Source organism: Puntigrus tetrazona, chromosome 13, assembly GCF_018831695.1.
Source record: "Puntigrus tetrazona isolate hp1 chromosome 13, ASM1883169v1, whole genome shotgun sequence".
NCBI lineage: Eukaryota > Metazoa > Chordata > Actinopteri > Cypriniformes > Cyprinidae > Puntigrus > Puntigrus tetrazona.
Window position 1 is genome coordinate 10880624 of NC_056711.1, and position 15980 is coordinate 10896603.

General features: G+C 34.9%; 2 protein-coding genes across 2 annotated transcripts; one reads left to right on the forward strand and one right to left on the reverse strand.

The window, feature by feature from the left end:
- Nucleotides 1–1295: 1295 nt before the first annotated feature.
- cuedc2 (CUE domain containing 2) lies at nt 1296–4887 on the forward strand. The gene is made up of 9 exons (XM_043255559.1): nt 1296–1452; nt 2036–2110; nt 2200–2343; nt 2463–2524; nt 2700–2824; nt 2916–3086; nt 3495–3559; nt 3638–3698; nt 3790–4887. The coding sequence occupies exons 2-9, from the start codon at nt 2037–2039 to the stop codon at nt 3934–3936; spliced, it is 849 nt and encodes a 282-aa protein (XP_043111494.1). The 5' UTR covers nt 1296–1452; nt 2036; the 3' UTR covers nt 3937–4887.
- Nucleotides 4888–6180: 1293 nt separating this feature from the next.
- Nucleotides 6181–13329, reverse strand: hif1an (hypoxia inducible factor 1 subunit alpha inhibitor). Its single transcript, XM_043255558.1, has 8 exons — nt 12950–13329; nt 11236–11486; nt 10499–10647; nt 10186–10331; nt 9537–9643; nt 8112–8175; nt 7914–8024; nt 6181–7142 (listed from the first exon to the last, which is right to left on the reverse strand). Exons 1-8 carry the CDS (start codon nt 13133–13135, stop codon nt 7086–7088), a joined length of 1071 nt encoding a protein of 356 aa, XP_043111493.1. The 5' UTR covers nt 13136–13329; the 3' UTR covers nt 6181–7085.
- Nucleotides 13330–15980: the final 2651 nt, after the last annotated feature.

Consider the following 15980-nt stretch of genomic DNA (forward strand, 5'->3'; position numbering starts at 1 on the left):
CACATAAAGAACAGGGAAGGGGTTTTTTATGCATTCAGTTCTACATGCCACTGACCCAAGAGGGTTAAAAAGAGTCCAGACAACATGAGACATCTTCCCCTAGACTCATTATCAGCCTCATGTACTGTATTTCCAGTACTAATAATGAAACAGTGCAGCTGGATAAAACACACACGCGTGATGAAGCATTAATTATGCAGCGCTAAACATCTATGAAACCAATTTGTAATCAGGAGGCGTGACAGCATACACTAGTGTAATAACACTGGAGCTCTCTTTACCCCTTATATGTGTGCTAACAGATGCTGATGTATGTGAGGGAGGGCCTTATAAAACAAAAATCTGTAAAACACCACAGACAGCAGACAGATCAATAGCAGAAATTTAGATTTTTTTTTCTTTCTTTTTTTCTTTATTTAGATCTAATGATAAGGGTCATCCAAAAAAAGTTTTACAGGTAAGGTAAATATTGCTGTGTATTATTTGCATAAATATTGCCCAAATTGCACAAACAGCCACTAATTCTCAAGTGAGAAAACAATAGCCTTTTGACCTAAACGGTTCACAATAGAAAGAAAATAGTCATAACTTGCAATTTACAACCACAATCAAAGGTAATGACATGTATGACATTTAATGAAAATTATTATTATAGTAATTTTTATGCCATCATTTTAAACTAATGTACATAAAAATATTTAGAATAGTTTATGCACAATAATGATCATGACAATAGTATAATTACTATTATTATAGTAGTAGTTAGGGTAGAGTAAAAAAAACGGCTGTATCTGTAAATACAATATGAATAACGTATAGGTGTATCATTAAATGAATATGTAAATATTACTGTAATATTAGTTATATAAAACATGTAGTATGTTTGATCATTATTATAAGGCATATTATAAACGTAATAAAATCATTGAACTCGGTGTATCGTGCTCGGTTACGTGCAATTAGTTGACATAAAAATGTTTACTATGGGCGATTTACTGAATTAGAAGATGACATAAAACAAATTAAAATATATTAGAACTACAACTCAGTAATTCTAGCAATAATAATCGAGTACAGTTAACTATAAAAGCTCAAAACAAGACATGCAATGCATCATCATGTCACATTTGATATCCAAGTGTAAATCTGCACTATGGCACGGCTCTATACGCTAAACGCTAAAACAAATGTATCATACAACGTAATAGGGAATAAAGAGGTCATAATGCCTTTGCTCGGCTCTATAAATGCAATCAAAACAGTGACACGAGGGTGTGTTTACATTAAAGCGGACATGACGTCAAAGGTTTTGAACCTCAGCGACCGCGCGCAGGGCTAATGAATTAGCTAAACGTTTTACGATTTTTTACTCGCTTGCCAACACACGATATCATTTTTCACGAGCTGATTTTCTTCCTTTGTGTTCATTTAGCTGTCCGCTCTGATCCAAAGGTGAGACGAACATCTAAAGGCCTTTGCGCGTGTTGTAGGACTATGCTAGTTAGCCATCGGCTACCCTACTGAGCACAGATAAACAAACCTTGATACCTGTACCAAAGGCTTCTATTCGACAGCGGGTGGATGCATATCATTTGTTCGCCGTGTTTATAAAATGTTAACCACGAGATTGGTTTTGCGATTGTTTGATTACACACTAAAACCATTTGTTTTAGGGGTCGCGTGTAAATGTTGCCGTTTTGTAAACATGATTTGAAAACGCTATGAAATAAAATTATTTGGTCGTTTTTGAAAATGGTGCGCTCGATATGCATCCACGTCGCAGCCCGCAAAACTATCTGTTTTTGAACGTGGTTAAGCGTTGCATAAGAAAGTAGTTTGTTGCAACTTTTTGGCAAAATTTTACTTTTTTGTTTCATTTTGAATTAGTTATTTAAGTTACATATTGAACACAATCTCCAACACGCTGCCACATGTCGTTTTTGTTTTCAACATACCTGCCTTAAAGCTTCTCATATGGTTCTCTAACACGTTGCCATGGCTTCTTTGTTGCTCTTTTTGATTCGTTTGCATGTAGGATGGATCTTCAAAAGATAATCCACGACGCGCTGTACGACTTCATTTTGTCGTATATTCCTCACGCGGACCTGAGGTGAGGGCGTGTCGTCTCACACCTTTAATTAAAGTCTTTTTTTCTCCTTGATGATTAAAATATACCTATGACGTTTTTATTTTGATCAGTACTTTAGATGATGTGATTTTGTCCTACATCACTGGGGTGCTAGAAGATTTGGGATCTCAAGAAAGTGTGGAGGAAAACTTTGATGTGGAGGTGTTTGTTGAAATGTTGGAGGCATACATTCCTGGTTTTTCAGATATTGACAGGTAGCTGTGGGCAGATTTCGTTTAAGTTGATTCCTACTGAGATTTACAATTATTTTATATTGATGGTGTGTAATATTGTCATGTTTTTTGACTCCTGGTATTTGTTTTTCTCTTTATAGTGTCAAAGTGTGTGAAATGATGTTTAATCTGGCATCAAAGTTGGCCTCGGCCCGAGACACAGGTGATTTTTCTTTTGTAATAGATGTTTAATTTTTTTTATTATATTATATACATTGTTCTCTCATTAAAAAAAGATCAACAATTTTTTTTAAAACAGCCCCTTGCAAACCTGAATGACTATTAGCCGGATAAAAGGCGTTTATGTAAAGAAAATGTGATTTGTGTCTGTGTTAAAGAATCTGGAGAGATAAAAATCGAGGAAGGTAAATTTCCCCTCTCAGAAAGCTCTTCTTTAACCCATGGAGATTCAAGAGAAAAAACACACAACCTCACATTACAAGCAGAGGGAGCCACAGCTCAGGTAATGGGTCATTTTAAGCACATTTACAATGTACCAGATTCTGGCAAGCTGGTTTGCAAATGAATATGTGTTTGGGACTTTGTGTTTACAGGTCTGTGAATTGTCGTGGGACACACAGGAGCAGCATCTTCTTGAGATGTTTCCTAAATGCAGTGTGACTGAAGCCAGAAGCGCATTGTCTATTGCTAAAGGAGACATGGAGGAAGCTGTCCGCCTCATTATTGAGGGAGATGTCCAGCTGAAGTGCCCGTCGTCTCTTAATGTAAGTTTGTTTGTACCTCTTTTCACTAGAGTAATTTAATTTCATAAAACTTTAAATGATCCATAATTAGGGTTTGGGGGCTATTGTCACTTAACTGTTATTCAGGATTAGTGTTTTTTATATTTAAAAGATATTCTAGTGATGATAAGGTTGCTAATAAGTACAGTGTTGATAAAATGTTTAAATTAACTTGTTACTTGACATGACGCTAAAATAAAATATAAATATTAGATGTGAAAAATTGAATAAAATTAAAAATGTTTGGATGTATTTGTTAAAAAAAATAAATTAAAGCTAATAAGAAATTACAAAAGTAATATAACGTTAATTAAAATTACTCAAAATATTAAATACTTTAATAGTATATAGATAATACTAAAATACTGATGCCTTAAATTTTATTTTTAGGCAAACCAAGGGAAGACTGTTTCTGCTGAAGTTGATCAAAAACTTAAAGCAAGCATTTTAGAAAAGTAAGTTATTATCTTGTTCTATTTGACATTTCAAGTTGCAATAAATGTCCAGTCTAATGTTTTAATCTAATCCTGCAGGTACATGCTGGTTGATAGTGAAGAAGACAAGAAGGTGCATAGACCAGTCACTCCAAAAGATGTAAGTTTTCATTGATCTCATTGTATAACATCAATAAATTATGTGGATATAAGTTTTTTTTTTTTTCCAATGCCTGTATGGTCATCTGCAGGCTCCTAAGAAACTGGTGCGCTATCACGGCAGTCAGGTGGTCACCACAAAGGGAGAGCGCTACCATCTAGTCAAGAAAGAAGAACCGGATGACATGAAGAAGACTTACGTTAGTCTCAAACCAGCACGCAAATATCGCTTTCATTGATGAAAGACATGTTGCTGATGGACCATTCAAAGTCAACCCTCTTGGTTTTTGATATTTGTGTCTGGTTATCCGATCAGAAACAACCGATTTAGTTTTTATTTAGATGTATCTCGGTCCAAATGTGTGTCCATTTACATACATGGTGCTGGAGGTTTTGTTTCTTGGGAGTTTTGATGTTTGAATTAATTTGCGGTTCTGTGTAATCTCCCAGCAGGTCTCTTTTTTCGAGCCCTTATACGTTAATGTATTTATTTTTTAACTACTTTTTTACAGAATCCTTAAGCTATACTTAAAAACATGAAGGTGTTTACATGTGACCGTTTTCTTTAAGCCAAACCCTATTTTACAGATCATTTTACTGAAAGTCATTGAACTGTTCCGCTAAGTGGTTGTTTTGTTATAAAATCAACCAATTTAGCTTGTTTTCGGTGGCAGGAAACGGTTGAACATCGGCGTTTGTATTTTATGCACTCTGCGTTTATTTTCACATACAGGAATAAAGACTCCATGTTCCTACAGAGACTAAAGAACAGCAGGGTCTGTGTGACAGTTCACAAACAAGGTCTGCCGGTGAATTGAGGATTCAGAACTTCATATACACTGAACGAGCTTTAGATAGACCAAACCGACATCTACATATTAGCTGCACTTAGTCTATATTGTGTAGTTGCTTTGCGTAGTTTTAGTAATGGATGTGCTTGTGTTCACTATTAACAATTGTGTTGTCAAATCCATATTACGGCAGTGTTTGAGATTTGTTTGTGCTTGATGTACTCAGTTTACATGTAAACCATGTTGTCTCTGGCATAGAATCACAGCTGTCACCTCCACCCAGCTCCACCGTGGCCCTGAAACTGAAGTGCAGTGATTAGATTCAAATATATTTACATTATTTTTCAAGGACTGATAATGTTTTTGAGAGTAACCAGTAAAGAAATCATGTTTTATGAACGTTGTGTCTTTCCTCCGTTGTCTACTTGAAATAATTTTAAATGTCTTAAAGCTGGTTTGAATATTGATTTTTTTTTTTTACCTTTATGTACATGAGGTTGTTAAAGATGACATGTCATGAAAATCTGACTTGTGTAACTCGTTTTTTTTTTTTTTGTTTAGGCGTGTGTATGTATCAAAGTCATGATACTTTTAGTACTCCCATCCCTCTTCCAGTGTTCAGAGAAAACCATATAAAAGAAATTGAAAATAATTTCAGTGCAATAGATGAAACATGATAATTAAGATTTGTTTATTTATTTTTGCTGTAAATGCACAATTCTATTCTGGAAAAAGGGACTGGAGCACCAGCTCATTTGCATTTAAAGAGACATGTACAAAAAAAACGTTTCTGCTTCCACTAAGAATGGGCATTTTCAAAATGTTATAATGAATTGGATGGGCATTTTGAGCTGAAACTTCATTCTGGGGACACCCAAGACTTTAAAAAGGGGGCATAATAGGTTTCCTTTAAAGAATAAATGCATTTTAGTGTGAAGGAATATACACATTTAAAAGGTAAGAAAATCAAACCTTTTGTTGATAAGATTTTAAGAGCAGATGCAAACCACTAAGCTGCTCAGAAAACAGTGCTGAGAAGTACAGAGAGCCAAACCACCATGCAGGAAGCCTTTGAACTAACAGGTTCTGTTTTCTTAAATTTTTACATAATTTAGATTATGCTCTAAAGCTCGTTGAACAACACTACACACCTGTTAAATCATCAAACAGACAAGATATGTCTGTGAAAGGCCAAACTTCAATTTTATATTCTTATTTAATCTTTGTAAGAATTTGAAATGCTTGTTAACATGAAAAAAACCAAAAATGTTGTTTTGTGTCTGTGATGCAATTTACATGAAAGATGGTCATTAAAAATAGTCCATAATATGACTTTAAAACAATGTATACATTTAAAGAATTAAAGCAAACATTTGCATCGTTTGCTTTCTTCCCTGAACAAAAGTGACAATGAAGACATTAGGAAGGATATTTCTTTCAAATAAATGCTTTAGAGCTTTCTATTCAAAGAATCCGGAAGTATTAAAAAAATGTGTCAAGGCTTTGAAATATTACAGACATGATTAAATAAATGCATCCTCGGCTAACAAGACTTTTTTTTTTTTTTTATTAAAAGCAAACTAAATGTAGGCAATCTCAATATCAGTTTTTAGCACAAACATTTTAATCTTAAATGCATAGATTTTAACAACAAATTTAATGCTGTAGAAAAAATTATTCAAAAGCTTAAAGTTAGACCAAACCATTTAAAATATTTTATTACCTTTCAGTTCATGGAGACAGCGAACACTTGGCAAGTGTAGTTTGTTCTGAATTACAATCCTTACAGAAATGGTACCATATAACATAACACTGTAAAATATAACACCAAGAAACTAAAAACATTTACCTTAGTGTAAATATAGCTAAAAAAAGAAAGAAAAAAATATTACAAATGCATATAAACAAATGCAAATTTTAATTCAGTGAGTCAGCAACAAAAAGATAAATCCTTTTTGTTTTAAAAACATATTGTGGCTGACCGTTGTATTCTGCATTACCTCTATCATAACAGAAATACTGTTAACCCATGAAATCAATTTCAAAAGCAAACGAACAAACAAACAAAAAAAACATTGAATCATAATAGTATCAACAGTTTTAAACCGTCAATGAGCCGATGGTAGGTTTCAAGTTGTAAATCATCCTCCTTTGTGGATATGCTCGAGGCACTCTGCCAGTTTCACTGCATGGACTCTGAACCACAGGAGTTTAATCATGACATATGGCACCTTCTTTGTCCCAACATGGGACAAAACCTGACAACAGGCGCTCTGGGTGGTGTAAAAGTGCTTTACAGGCTCTGCTAATGCATTAGTCTATTTTTTAGCACGTAATGCTGAACACACATGAATTTAAGGACTTTTTTTAAGGAGAGATCAACTCAGATTTCTCACCAGTGGTTTTCTCCTTACACCAACACAGAACTAGCTATTATGGGTCCAGTAATTGAAAGCAGACAAAAGGCAAAAGTCTTTATACTGCCATGCACTGGCATTTCAACAGTCTGAATGTACACACAGGCGTATACTCATATCCACACATACATATAAACAGACCGTCTTAGCAGCACACTAAAGAGAGTTCAGCTCAGTCCATTAACTCAGTCCATGATCATATCTGCCCTTGATCATCATGTTCAGCAATGGACCGACCTGTGGGAAAAAGACACAAAATCAATATCGAATGTATTCTTTCAGGGTTTGTGCAGCTTTTATACAGCTAATTTAAGACCTTTTTAAGACTAAGTAAAGAAAAGTCAAGGAAAAAATTGAAGGCAACACAAAATCGCCTTATGCTTTGTTCAATAAAATGTCTCAATATAAAACTCATGTTATGTGTTATATTAGCAACACTGTCTGAAAAATATAAATACCAGCTGAATTCCAATAGTTTTTAATTCATCAAATCAAAAAAATGCTTTAATACCTTACATCTCAACCACTACAATATGTGAATAATTACTTATATTTAAAAATGTTATGTTCTTCCTCAGTACTTTTGTTTTGTTTTCCAGTGCAAATGTCTAAAGATTCAAAAATCAAGAAACATTTCCTTGAAAAGTTTTTTGTGAAATTGTTAAAAAGAATATGTACCAGTAATGACTTTATGAATTTAAATTTCCTGCTATGATTTAAGAATTTGTAAGTCTTATTTGCGAAAGGGCCAACTGGGATGTATTAAGACCCGCCAATACAAAACAATTAAAGTCAAAGAAAGGAAAAGGGTTATTCATTTTTGCTCCAGTCACAGTCAAAAGTAGGCATGTACAATTTTATTCAGGTTTAAAGCAGGTTAGCCACAAATACACTTGTAATTAGGTTATTGTCAAGGTCAAAATACACAGGGAATTCCTTAATGCATTATTCATATCTGAAGACCTAAAAACGGAAAAGGCTTTGATTGACTGTTCTACTTCTCTGTACCTCATGGGGGTTCCCCAAGGCCTCTCCCAACATCTTCTCTATATTCCTCATTATGGCCACCTTCTGATGAGCTTTCAAAGGGTACTCTATCCTCTTTGGAGTAGGTGCCCCCTGAAAATATTTTGTACAATACTGGTTGATTTATGCAAAGTTGTATATGATGTGTACAGTACATGAGATGGTGCTGCAAACGCATACCTTGTACCAGAAGTTAACTGTAATGGTCACTCCTCCATTTAACAGGGACTCAATGTGATGCCACCTTCATCAAGTAAAAAATGCAAACATTTGTTATTTCAGATCATTTCAATATGCATTATAATGCAAACATTTAGGGCATCTAATTATTCATTTCTTTTCAAAAACAAGTAATACTTTGATTTAGCAAGAACATTTTAAATTGTTCAAATGTGACAATGGCATTTAAATTATTACATGAGATTTAATTAAATATTTAAAAAAATAAAATATTTCTTCACTCATATTTCTAATTCAGACACAAATGCATTTAGAACTAAATGCTTTAAAACTATTCTAAAATGAAGGAACACGTTAAAAATATATTTTATAAAGCTTTTATATATGATAACATCCGATCAGTATTTATGATGCATGCAATTTAGATAAGAGCACCAATGCCTACAGAAAAGTCATACTTAAAAAACAAAACAGTTAAAATCCCACCCCAGTCATTCCTTTCACACATGCCACTATGACTGTTCTCTTAATATAGTCACTTATGCAAAGCAACTGATGTGCACTTTACACATATAAACTGCACTTTCACGCAGTTAATAAAAACCTGTTTGTAAGGTTTTTGCATTACAGGGCAATAAGCTTCATTTTTGAGGCATGATTAGAACATATACATCATGCATAATGCATGTGCTGGATTAGAGTTCAGATATTCATACAAAAGGAACAAAAGAAACATTTTTACATTCGTAAAAAAAAAAAAAAAAAAAAAAAAAAAAAAAAAAAAAGTACAACACTTTGTGTTTGCTCGCTAATTCAAACTGTGCTATTCTGTGACACTAGGTTAAAAGAAGAGATGTTCACACTCAGCCAGCCATGAGGAAAAAGTACGGACTGTAGAATTACACAGCTGGTTGGCATCATTTTGCCCTCCAGTGACTAGGGGGAGCAAGGAGTTGGAAGAAGAGGCCGTCATGGCTGAGTCACTTTCACAGGCTTGACACTAAGTCAGCAGCCCATGGAGGCAGAGAGGCTCAGGCACGCAACTGAGAGAGAGACAACACTAGCTAGGTCACTTCAGGTCTACCTGACTAATATTTTCATGCGGTTTAAGCACATAAATTGAGAAGGATTTGCAAAACTAAACAACATTTATTAATTTAGAAATGTATATTTATGTGTCCAACAAACAAATGTTTTCTCAATCTATTTATTGCATTAAAATAAAAAATAAAAATAGTACTTGTGCACTACTCAACTGAATTGCTAAAACATGCCTAACAGGTTTTCCTGAGCACTCCTCTCGCCAGTCATTAGCTGGTCACAGAGACGGTTTTGTCTCAAATGCCACATTTGATTCAGACTGGCTGAATTACACACCTCATCTTAAAGAAATCATCTTTTCTGCATATTTGAAAGCAATCTTACCAGTACATTGGGATGTATAAGACATCACCTGGTCCCACAACAGCCTCATATCCAACAGCATTTTTGAAATTAGGAAACTTGTCATAATCTGGATTCTCAAAATCAACCTACAAATGCAAAATAAAAATTATCATTACAGTCTTATAATGTCTTAAAACAAAGATTTGTTGCCAGTGATTCTCAAAATTCTTCAAACCAACAACAATGTTTTTTTCACATTTAGTCTACTAGTGCTATTTACAGAGAAGGATTGTGGATTCAATTTGTGAAATGTTTTGCGCTAACTTCAAACCTATAAAAATATTTTATAAGACCTAGTATAAATCAATCATCCTTGGCATGTCTGTTTAATGTTTTTGTATTCGCTGCCATTATTTTGCCACACTCATGCTCATAACCATGGCAACAGATATGAGTGGAAAAACGAATCTGCCTAAAACGGATGTAATATTTTACTTTTTTGTTGTTGTTGTTGATAGTTGTCAACATTTGTGTGCATGCAGTACTTCTTAAATACAATATATAGACTATGCAATACAGTATTAGACACTCAATACTGAAACATTTTTAAATTAATATTTTTTAGACCGTAAACTTAAATGTCACATACTAATATTTGAGAACCACTAGTATGTGAAACATATAATACCTGACTCTGTCTGTCACATGGATGATGAACTGGGTAAGGATATAGGCAGTCAAACTGATCAGGAGGAAAGAGGATGCATCTCTTATGTCCTTTGATTTGTGCAAAGAAATTCTGCTGCTCATCATAGTGTGCTGGTGTCACATTGCCTGATGTGATATTTTGAATGGATAAACGAACACAAATATTAGACAATAGTTACTGCAATTACTCATCAACTTAAAATATAAACAATGAAGGACAACTTTTAAGAGGGAAAAGCCTATCAAATTTTAATTTTAGCTAATAATTTGAATAATCTGCATTGAAATTGTACCTTCCATGCCTATGAGCAGCAAATTTGAGGTCAGCGGTCCCCAGTTTCGTTTAGCTTGCTGTTTGTTAATCCAGTTCCAATTGAATCCAAGGAAATCCACCACTATTTTTCGGCCTACTGTATCATTCAGAGTTTGTTGCAAGTACACTCTACAAATTAAACAACCACGTCATTTCACACGGTAAAATGTTGAAACGCATTAAGTCATTACTTTAAACGCATTAAAATAACCTCTAAGAATTTGCATATATTATTATAAATATCTGCATTTGCTTAATATTTATGAAGGTAAACAGTTAAAGGTCTGGAACCAGAAACAAGATGATTGTAAATGATACAGCAATAATGCCACCAGAGCAGAGTATCAAAAGGTCAAAGATGTGGCCTGGACATCAGCTGGCAGAATTAACTGCTTAGTCATACACTGGAGCGATTTTATTTCCTGGATTACATTTCACACATCTCAACACTTTTCCACCACACACCTACTGTTCAGGTCATTATAAACAACTCAAAACTTTAAAGTCAAACATGCATTATAGGCAATAATACAATAATTTGATACTGGAAGGATGTTTTAAGTGTGAAAGGAAAAAAAGACAGCAACTGTCTAATGGCAAACTTAAGAGTCATAAATCAATGTGCCTTCACCTTTTAAGTAACAAAAAAAACATCACCACAGACAGCCGTTTTAAACATGACTATCAGGTAAATCAATGCAAATCACACTGACATACCTTTCTTTTCCACTTTGTTCCTCTGTCTGATGCATCTTGTCCACAAACTCAGAAAACTTCATCTCTATTCGACGAGATTTGGGCACAAAGTCCTGAAAGTTTGTCATCTTCTTCTCGTCATAATACAAGAATTTGTGATTTTCTGCTATGTAAACAGAGAAGTCCCCATTTCCAATGTTCTCTTGCAAGTAGGGTATGTCCCATTTTAGAGCTGGATATACTAAACTGGTATCTGTTAATACAACAGGCTCCTACAAAAGGAAAAAAAATCAAATTAACTCTTTGGAAGATTAATATTAGTCACAGATAATTGTTTTAAAGCAACAGATTAGTGTAGCGTTATTCTGGGTGGGTCATCCGTAGTTTCGCTTCATTATTCTGTTAGCACGGTCACATTTAACTCTGTCGTATGTTTCCTGTATCTTTAAACACGCTTACACAATTGTGTACATTTATGCTAGAGCTTAAATATTAATTTAAACAGAACTGCAAAAAAAATACGGCCGTGCAACGACCCCGCAGAGCCTCGGCGTTTATTTGACACAGAATTATACTGATGCTGCAGCATGAAAAAAAAGTGACAAGTGCTACGTGACTAGAAGAACGTAGACTGTTCCAGCACGCGCACGGTCAGACTGCTCTCGCGCTCCGCTGCAGCTACACTAGACGACCGCTAAAGGAACAAACAGCCATGCAGCGACACACACTTTTAAAGGAAATTACCATTATATACAAGATACTACGTTATTTTAAATAATAGTTTTTAAATATCTTACTATTCGACTATGCGTCAGAAGTGTTCCTGAAGTGATCCGATTATATATATATATATATATATATATATATATATATATATATATATATATGTGTGTGTGTGTGTGTGTGTGTGTGTGTATATATATAACACTATAAAACACTTTCAATAGTAAATACTTAATTTGTATTCCTTAACTCTGAAAGCATTATAACGCATGAACTCGTAAACAGCTAATGTTTACATGAGACAGCCGTCAACATGAACAACGTGCTTTGACTAAACTCATTATAACCCATTACCTAAGGTTTTTTTATATTTTATTTTAATTTAACACAGCAAAGCTTTGATTATACTATCATTATATGATTCTTCTTATACTTTTCCTTTCTGTTTGGTTCAGGAACCCCTCCCTAGGTCATGTAAAAAAAAGACTATAATTTTTTTATACTTCTAATCTATACTTTAAAAATTGAGCTACATATAAATAAAGTTCTAAAATCTAGTCAGAATGCTAAACAGCTTTATGAAATGCACTACTTACAAACGATATCTTACTGCAATAATGCATGGTAAACTTCTTACTTGATGCAGAAATTACATAAAACGTCCGTTTACAAATATTCAACATTTAAAACATATCTTATCATGGCAGTTACAAAAACATCCAACATTATGCTGTAACCGAGGAATGAATTTTAGGATTTATAACTGATCTTATTTGGGACCGGAGGTACTAAAATGATCTCCTATCAAACGCATGAAGGACTTTCTGCAGTAATTTCAGCAGTTCGTGATTTTATGTTAGACAAAGGCAATTAAATGCCTGCTGAATTTGGTTAAATTATCCTTTCAGTTTAGTGCACCTTGCACCCATCCGAACGAGTCTCCACTGCTCCATCTGTCTGTCGTACTCTAATGCGATGAAGGATAAACCTGCCAACATAACGTTAACGTTACCTCGTTATTGATGAGGACCTCCGCACGCGGGTCCGTATGAGATAGTCGAGGTATCTGTCGGGTTGGAAAATTATATTGCCGAAGCTGCGATTCGTTCCAGCCTGGGTCGAGTAGATCCGTAAAGGTGGCGGCGGCGGCTCCGTCGGTCTCTGCTGGGTCTGCTTCAGCCACAGTCGCGGCTGCCATGTCCTCCGAGTGCTCCAGAGGACTGCTGTTACTTCACGATAAAGTGACACGAGTTTGGACGGCACAGCCGTTCAGCTGAGAGAGGAGAAGCGAGACCCGCTCCTGGCCTTTCACACACCCAGCAGAAACACGAACAGACGAGGGGAGCGACCCGCGCAGTCACACAAGCAGCGTGAAAACAGAAACACTGTAGATGTTTTCGTAACACCCACCGGAAGTGAGGTTTTCAAAATAAAAGTCTCTAAACCGTTGGACGCCTGTGTTCCTAAATGAAGGAGTAAGCAGTTAGAAACTATTACAAACAGGGCTGCCAACTTTTGAGTTCAACCTGTGGTTTATACATACATAATTATACTATAAATAGGCGAATGTATATAATTTAAATATACATAAAATAAAAAGGTTAATGCGACTTTTTATCTCTTTTTTTCTCAGAATTGCATAATAAAACTGTTATAAAGACACAATTGCGAGTTATAAATTCAGAATCGTGAGATATAAATTCGCAATTTAGAGAACATATGTCTTTTTTCCAGACTTAAATCAGATCTTACAAATCGCATTTGCGAGTCTAAATCTAATAACTCATAGAGGGGGTGGGGAGTCAGAATTGCGACGTTATGTCACACAATTGGGAGTAAAGTCAGAATTCCGAGGTATAAAGTTGCAATTCTGACTTAAAACTCGGAATGGCACGTTTATATCACGCAATTCTGACTTTTTTCACGTAATCGCGACTTTTTATCTCGCAATACTGACTTATAACTTGCGAGTTGATATCTCACAATTCTAAAAGGAAAAATTTCATACTAAACACTCTCGTGCAGCGCATGTTTATACTCGAAGCCGGAGGGGCCTCGCGCACAAAGCCCGAAAAAGCCTAGCAGAAGTAATAACTTATGACGTGCAGGAAATCCCTAATAGGAAATCCCCACAGCACATTTCAATTCACAGTTTTAAACCTTTTCTTTTAAACCCTCACTTACCCTTCTTTGATTTTGCCCTTCTTAAAACATCCATATAATCTGTAATGCAAATGTATTCCTCAAAATTAGATATAATACAGTTGCTTCTGGCAGGGGGATGGGTGGTAGCCTATATTTGCTTAACATAGCCTTAAACATGACAATTTATTAGACAAACATCATGTTTTGCACCAGAATCACTACATAATATCAGTGTTTGAAACAGTTAGCTTGTGTCATGTTGCTTCTTATCACAGTGAAACAAAACATTTTTTTGTAAAAAATCTTTACATTTTTCTTGGCAGTTGTGTGTTTATTGTGTACCACATTTCATCAGTAAAAGCATACCTGAACGTTATTCACGCGCAGTGATACATAATGCATTCTAGCGAGCTAGGCCTATAGTGTAGCCTATATAAAACAAAACTTTATTCATATTCTTATATTTAGCCTATACGTACTTAAATAACGTGACATGTTATGGATGGAAGTAGCCCAACATTTCTACACTGACCAGCGCATAAGGTTTTACCTACAGTGAAATATATTTCTGAAACAGCAGCTGACCGAACAGAATCAAATATTTGAAAGTAATGTATTTTCAGTAGTCTAATTATATCCTTTAAAAATGATAAATAACTAAAATAGAAAGACAGAAAACGCCAGAGTGTAGATTGAACAGTAGATGGGGATATTGGACAGCTCGTGCTTCTAATTAGTAGAATAAAGCACTCAGTATGCTATGTGTCCTTTATTGCAGATCATTCACCTTATATGATCCCTTATATATCTTTTTTCAAATACATGAGTACATTTTCCAAAATGTGACTGCACGGCATATATTTGTAATATTTAGTCGAGCTGCAGACCTAGCTTTAGCAATGTCTGTAATTGTAACCAAATCACTTTACTTTTGCTTCTCGTGACATATTTTGTATGTGTGAAATATGTACAAAGTAACATTTTCAAACAGTGTTCATTTCACTTTATTATTTTTTTTTCCCCTTGAGCCTTCACGGACGCTCTTATAAAATCTCGCCTAAAGGTAACCTCCGGAGGGCGCCAAAACTCGTCTGAGATCATGGTCCCTTTTTAACCGCAGGTTTACTGACTCCTTAAAAGTAGGCCTGTCGTCCTTACTCAAATTGACTCAAAGGTGGAAAATATGAGAGAAATAAAGCGAAAAACTATTGAATAGTGAAAGAAATATGCGTCCTGTTTTCGAGCGGGAAAACCTAGGAATACTTTGTCGCCTTGAAATGCACATTTGTTAAATAATAGTTGTTTCTAAGGAGTTTTTCCTTGATTTTGACACCTTTTGTTTCTATAGGTTATTAAAAGAATTAACTGGGATTTCATTTAAATGAAAATGTGTTCTAGTGCGTCTATTTTACAAATAAAATAAATGTTTTTGTTCAAAAACATATAAAACTATTTTGGGGGTTCAGTCTCTTCTGGGTTTTAAAACTTACCGAAAAGCTAGTGCCTGATATTACATACAATAAAGATTGTCAGTAGTTCACCAGCAGATGAAAATATTATGCCAAACTCAAATATTTCTCAAAATGTTGAGAATGCAAGAATGCACCTGTTAATGCAAATCATTCTTTCTTTTCTTATTTTCCATAAACACACACACAAACAAACCATGCTTGTCTAAATACCTGACCATTTTACAAGACTGGGGGAATGTTAAAAGGGGAAGACAAATAGTCCTTTCCCACCCACCGCTACCCTTACACTCATGCTGACCTTAGCCACCTCTTGGTGTTCGTCCCCCAGATGTCTTAAGTCATAAATCCTATTAGTCAAGGTTTCTCAGAACCATTAAATGTAATTTTCCCAATTTCTGTGGATTGTTTTATCATTTAAGTGTGCTG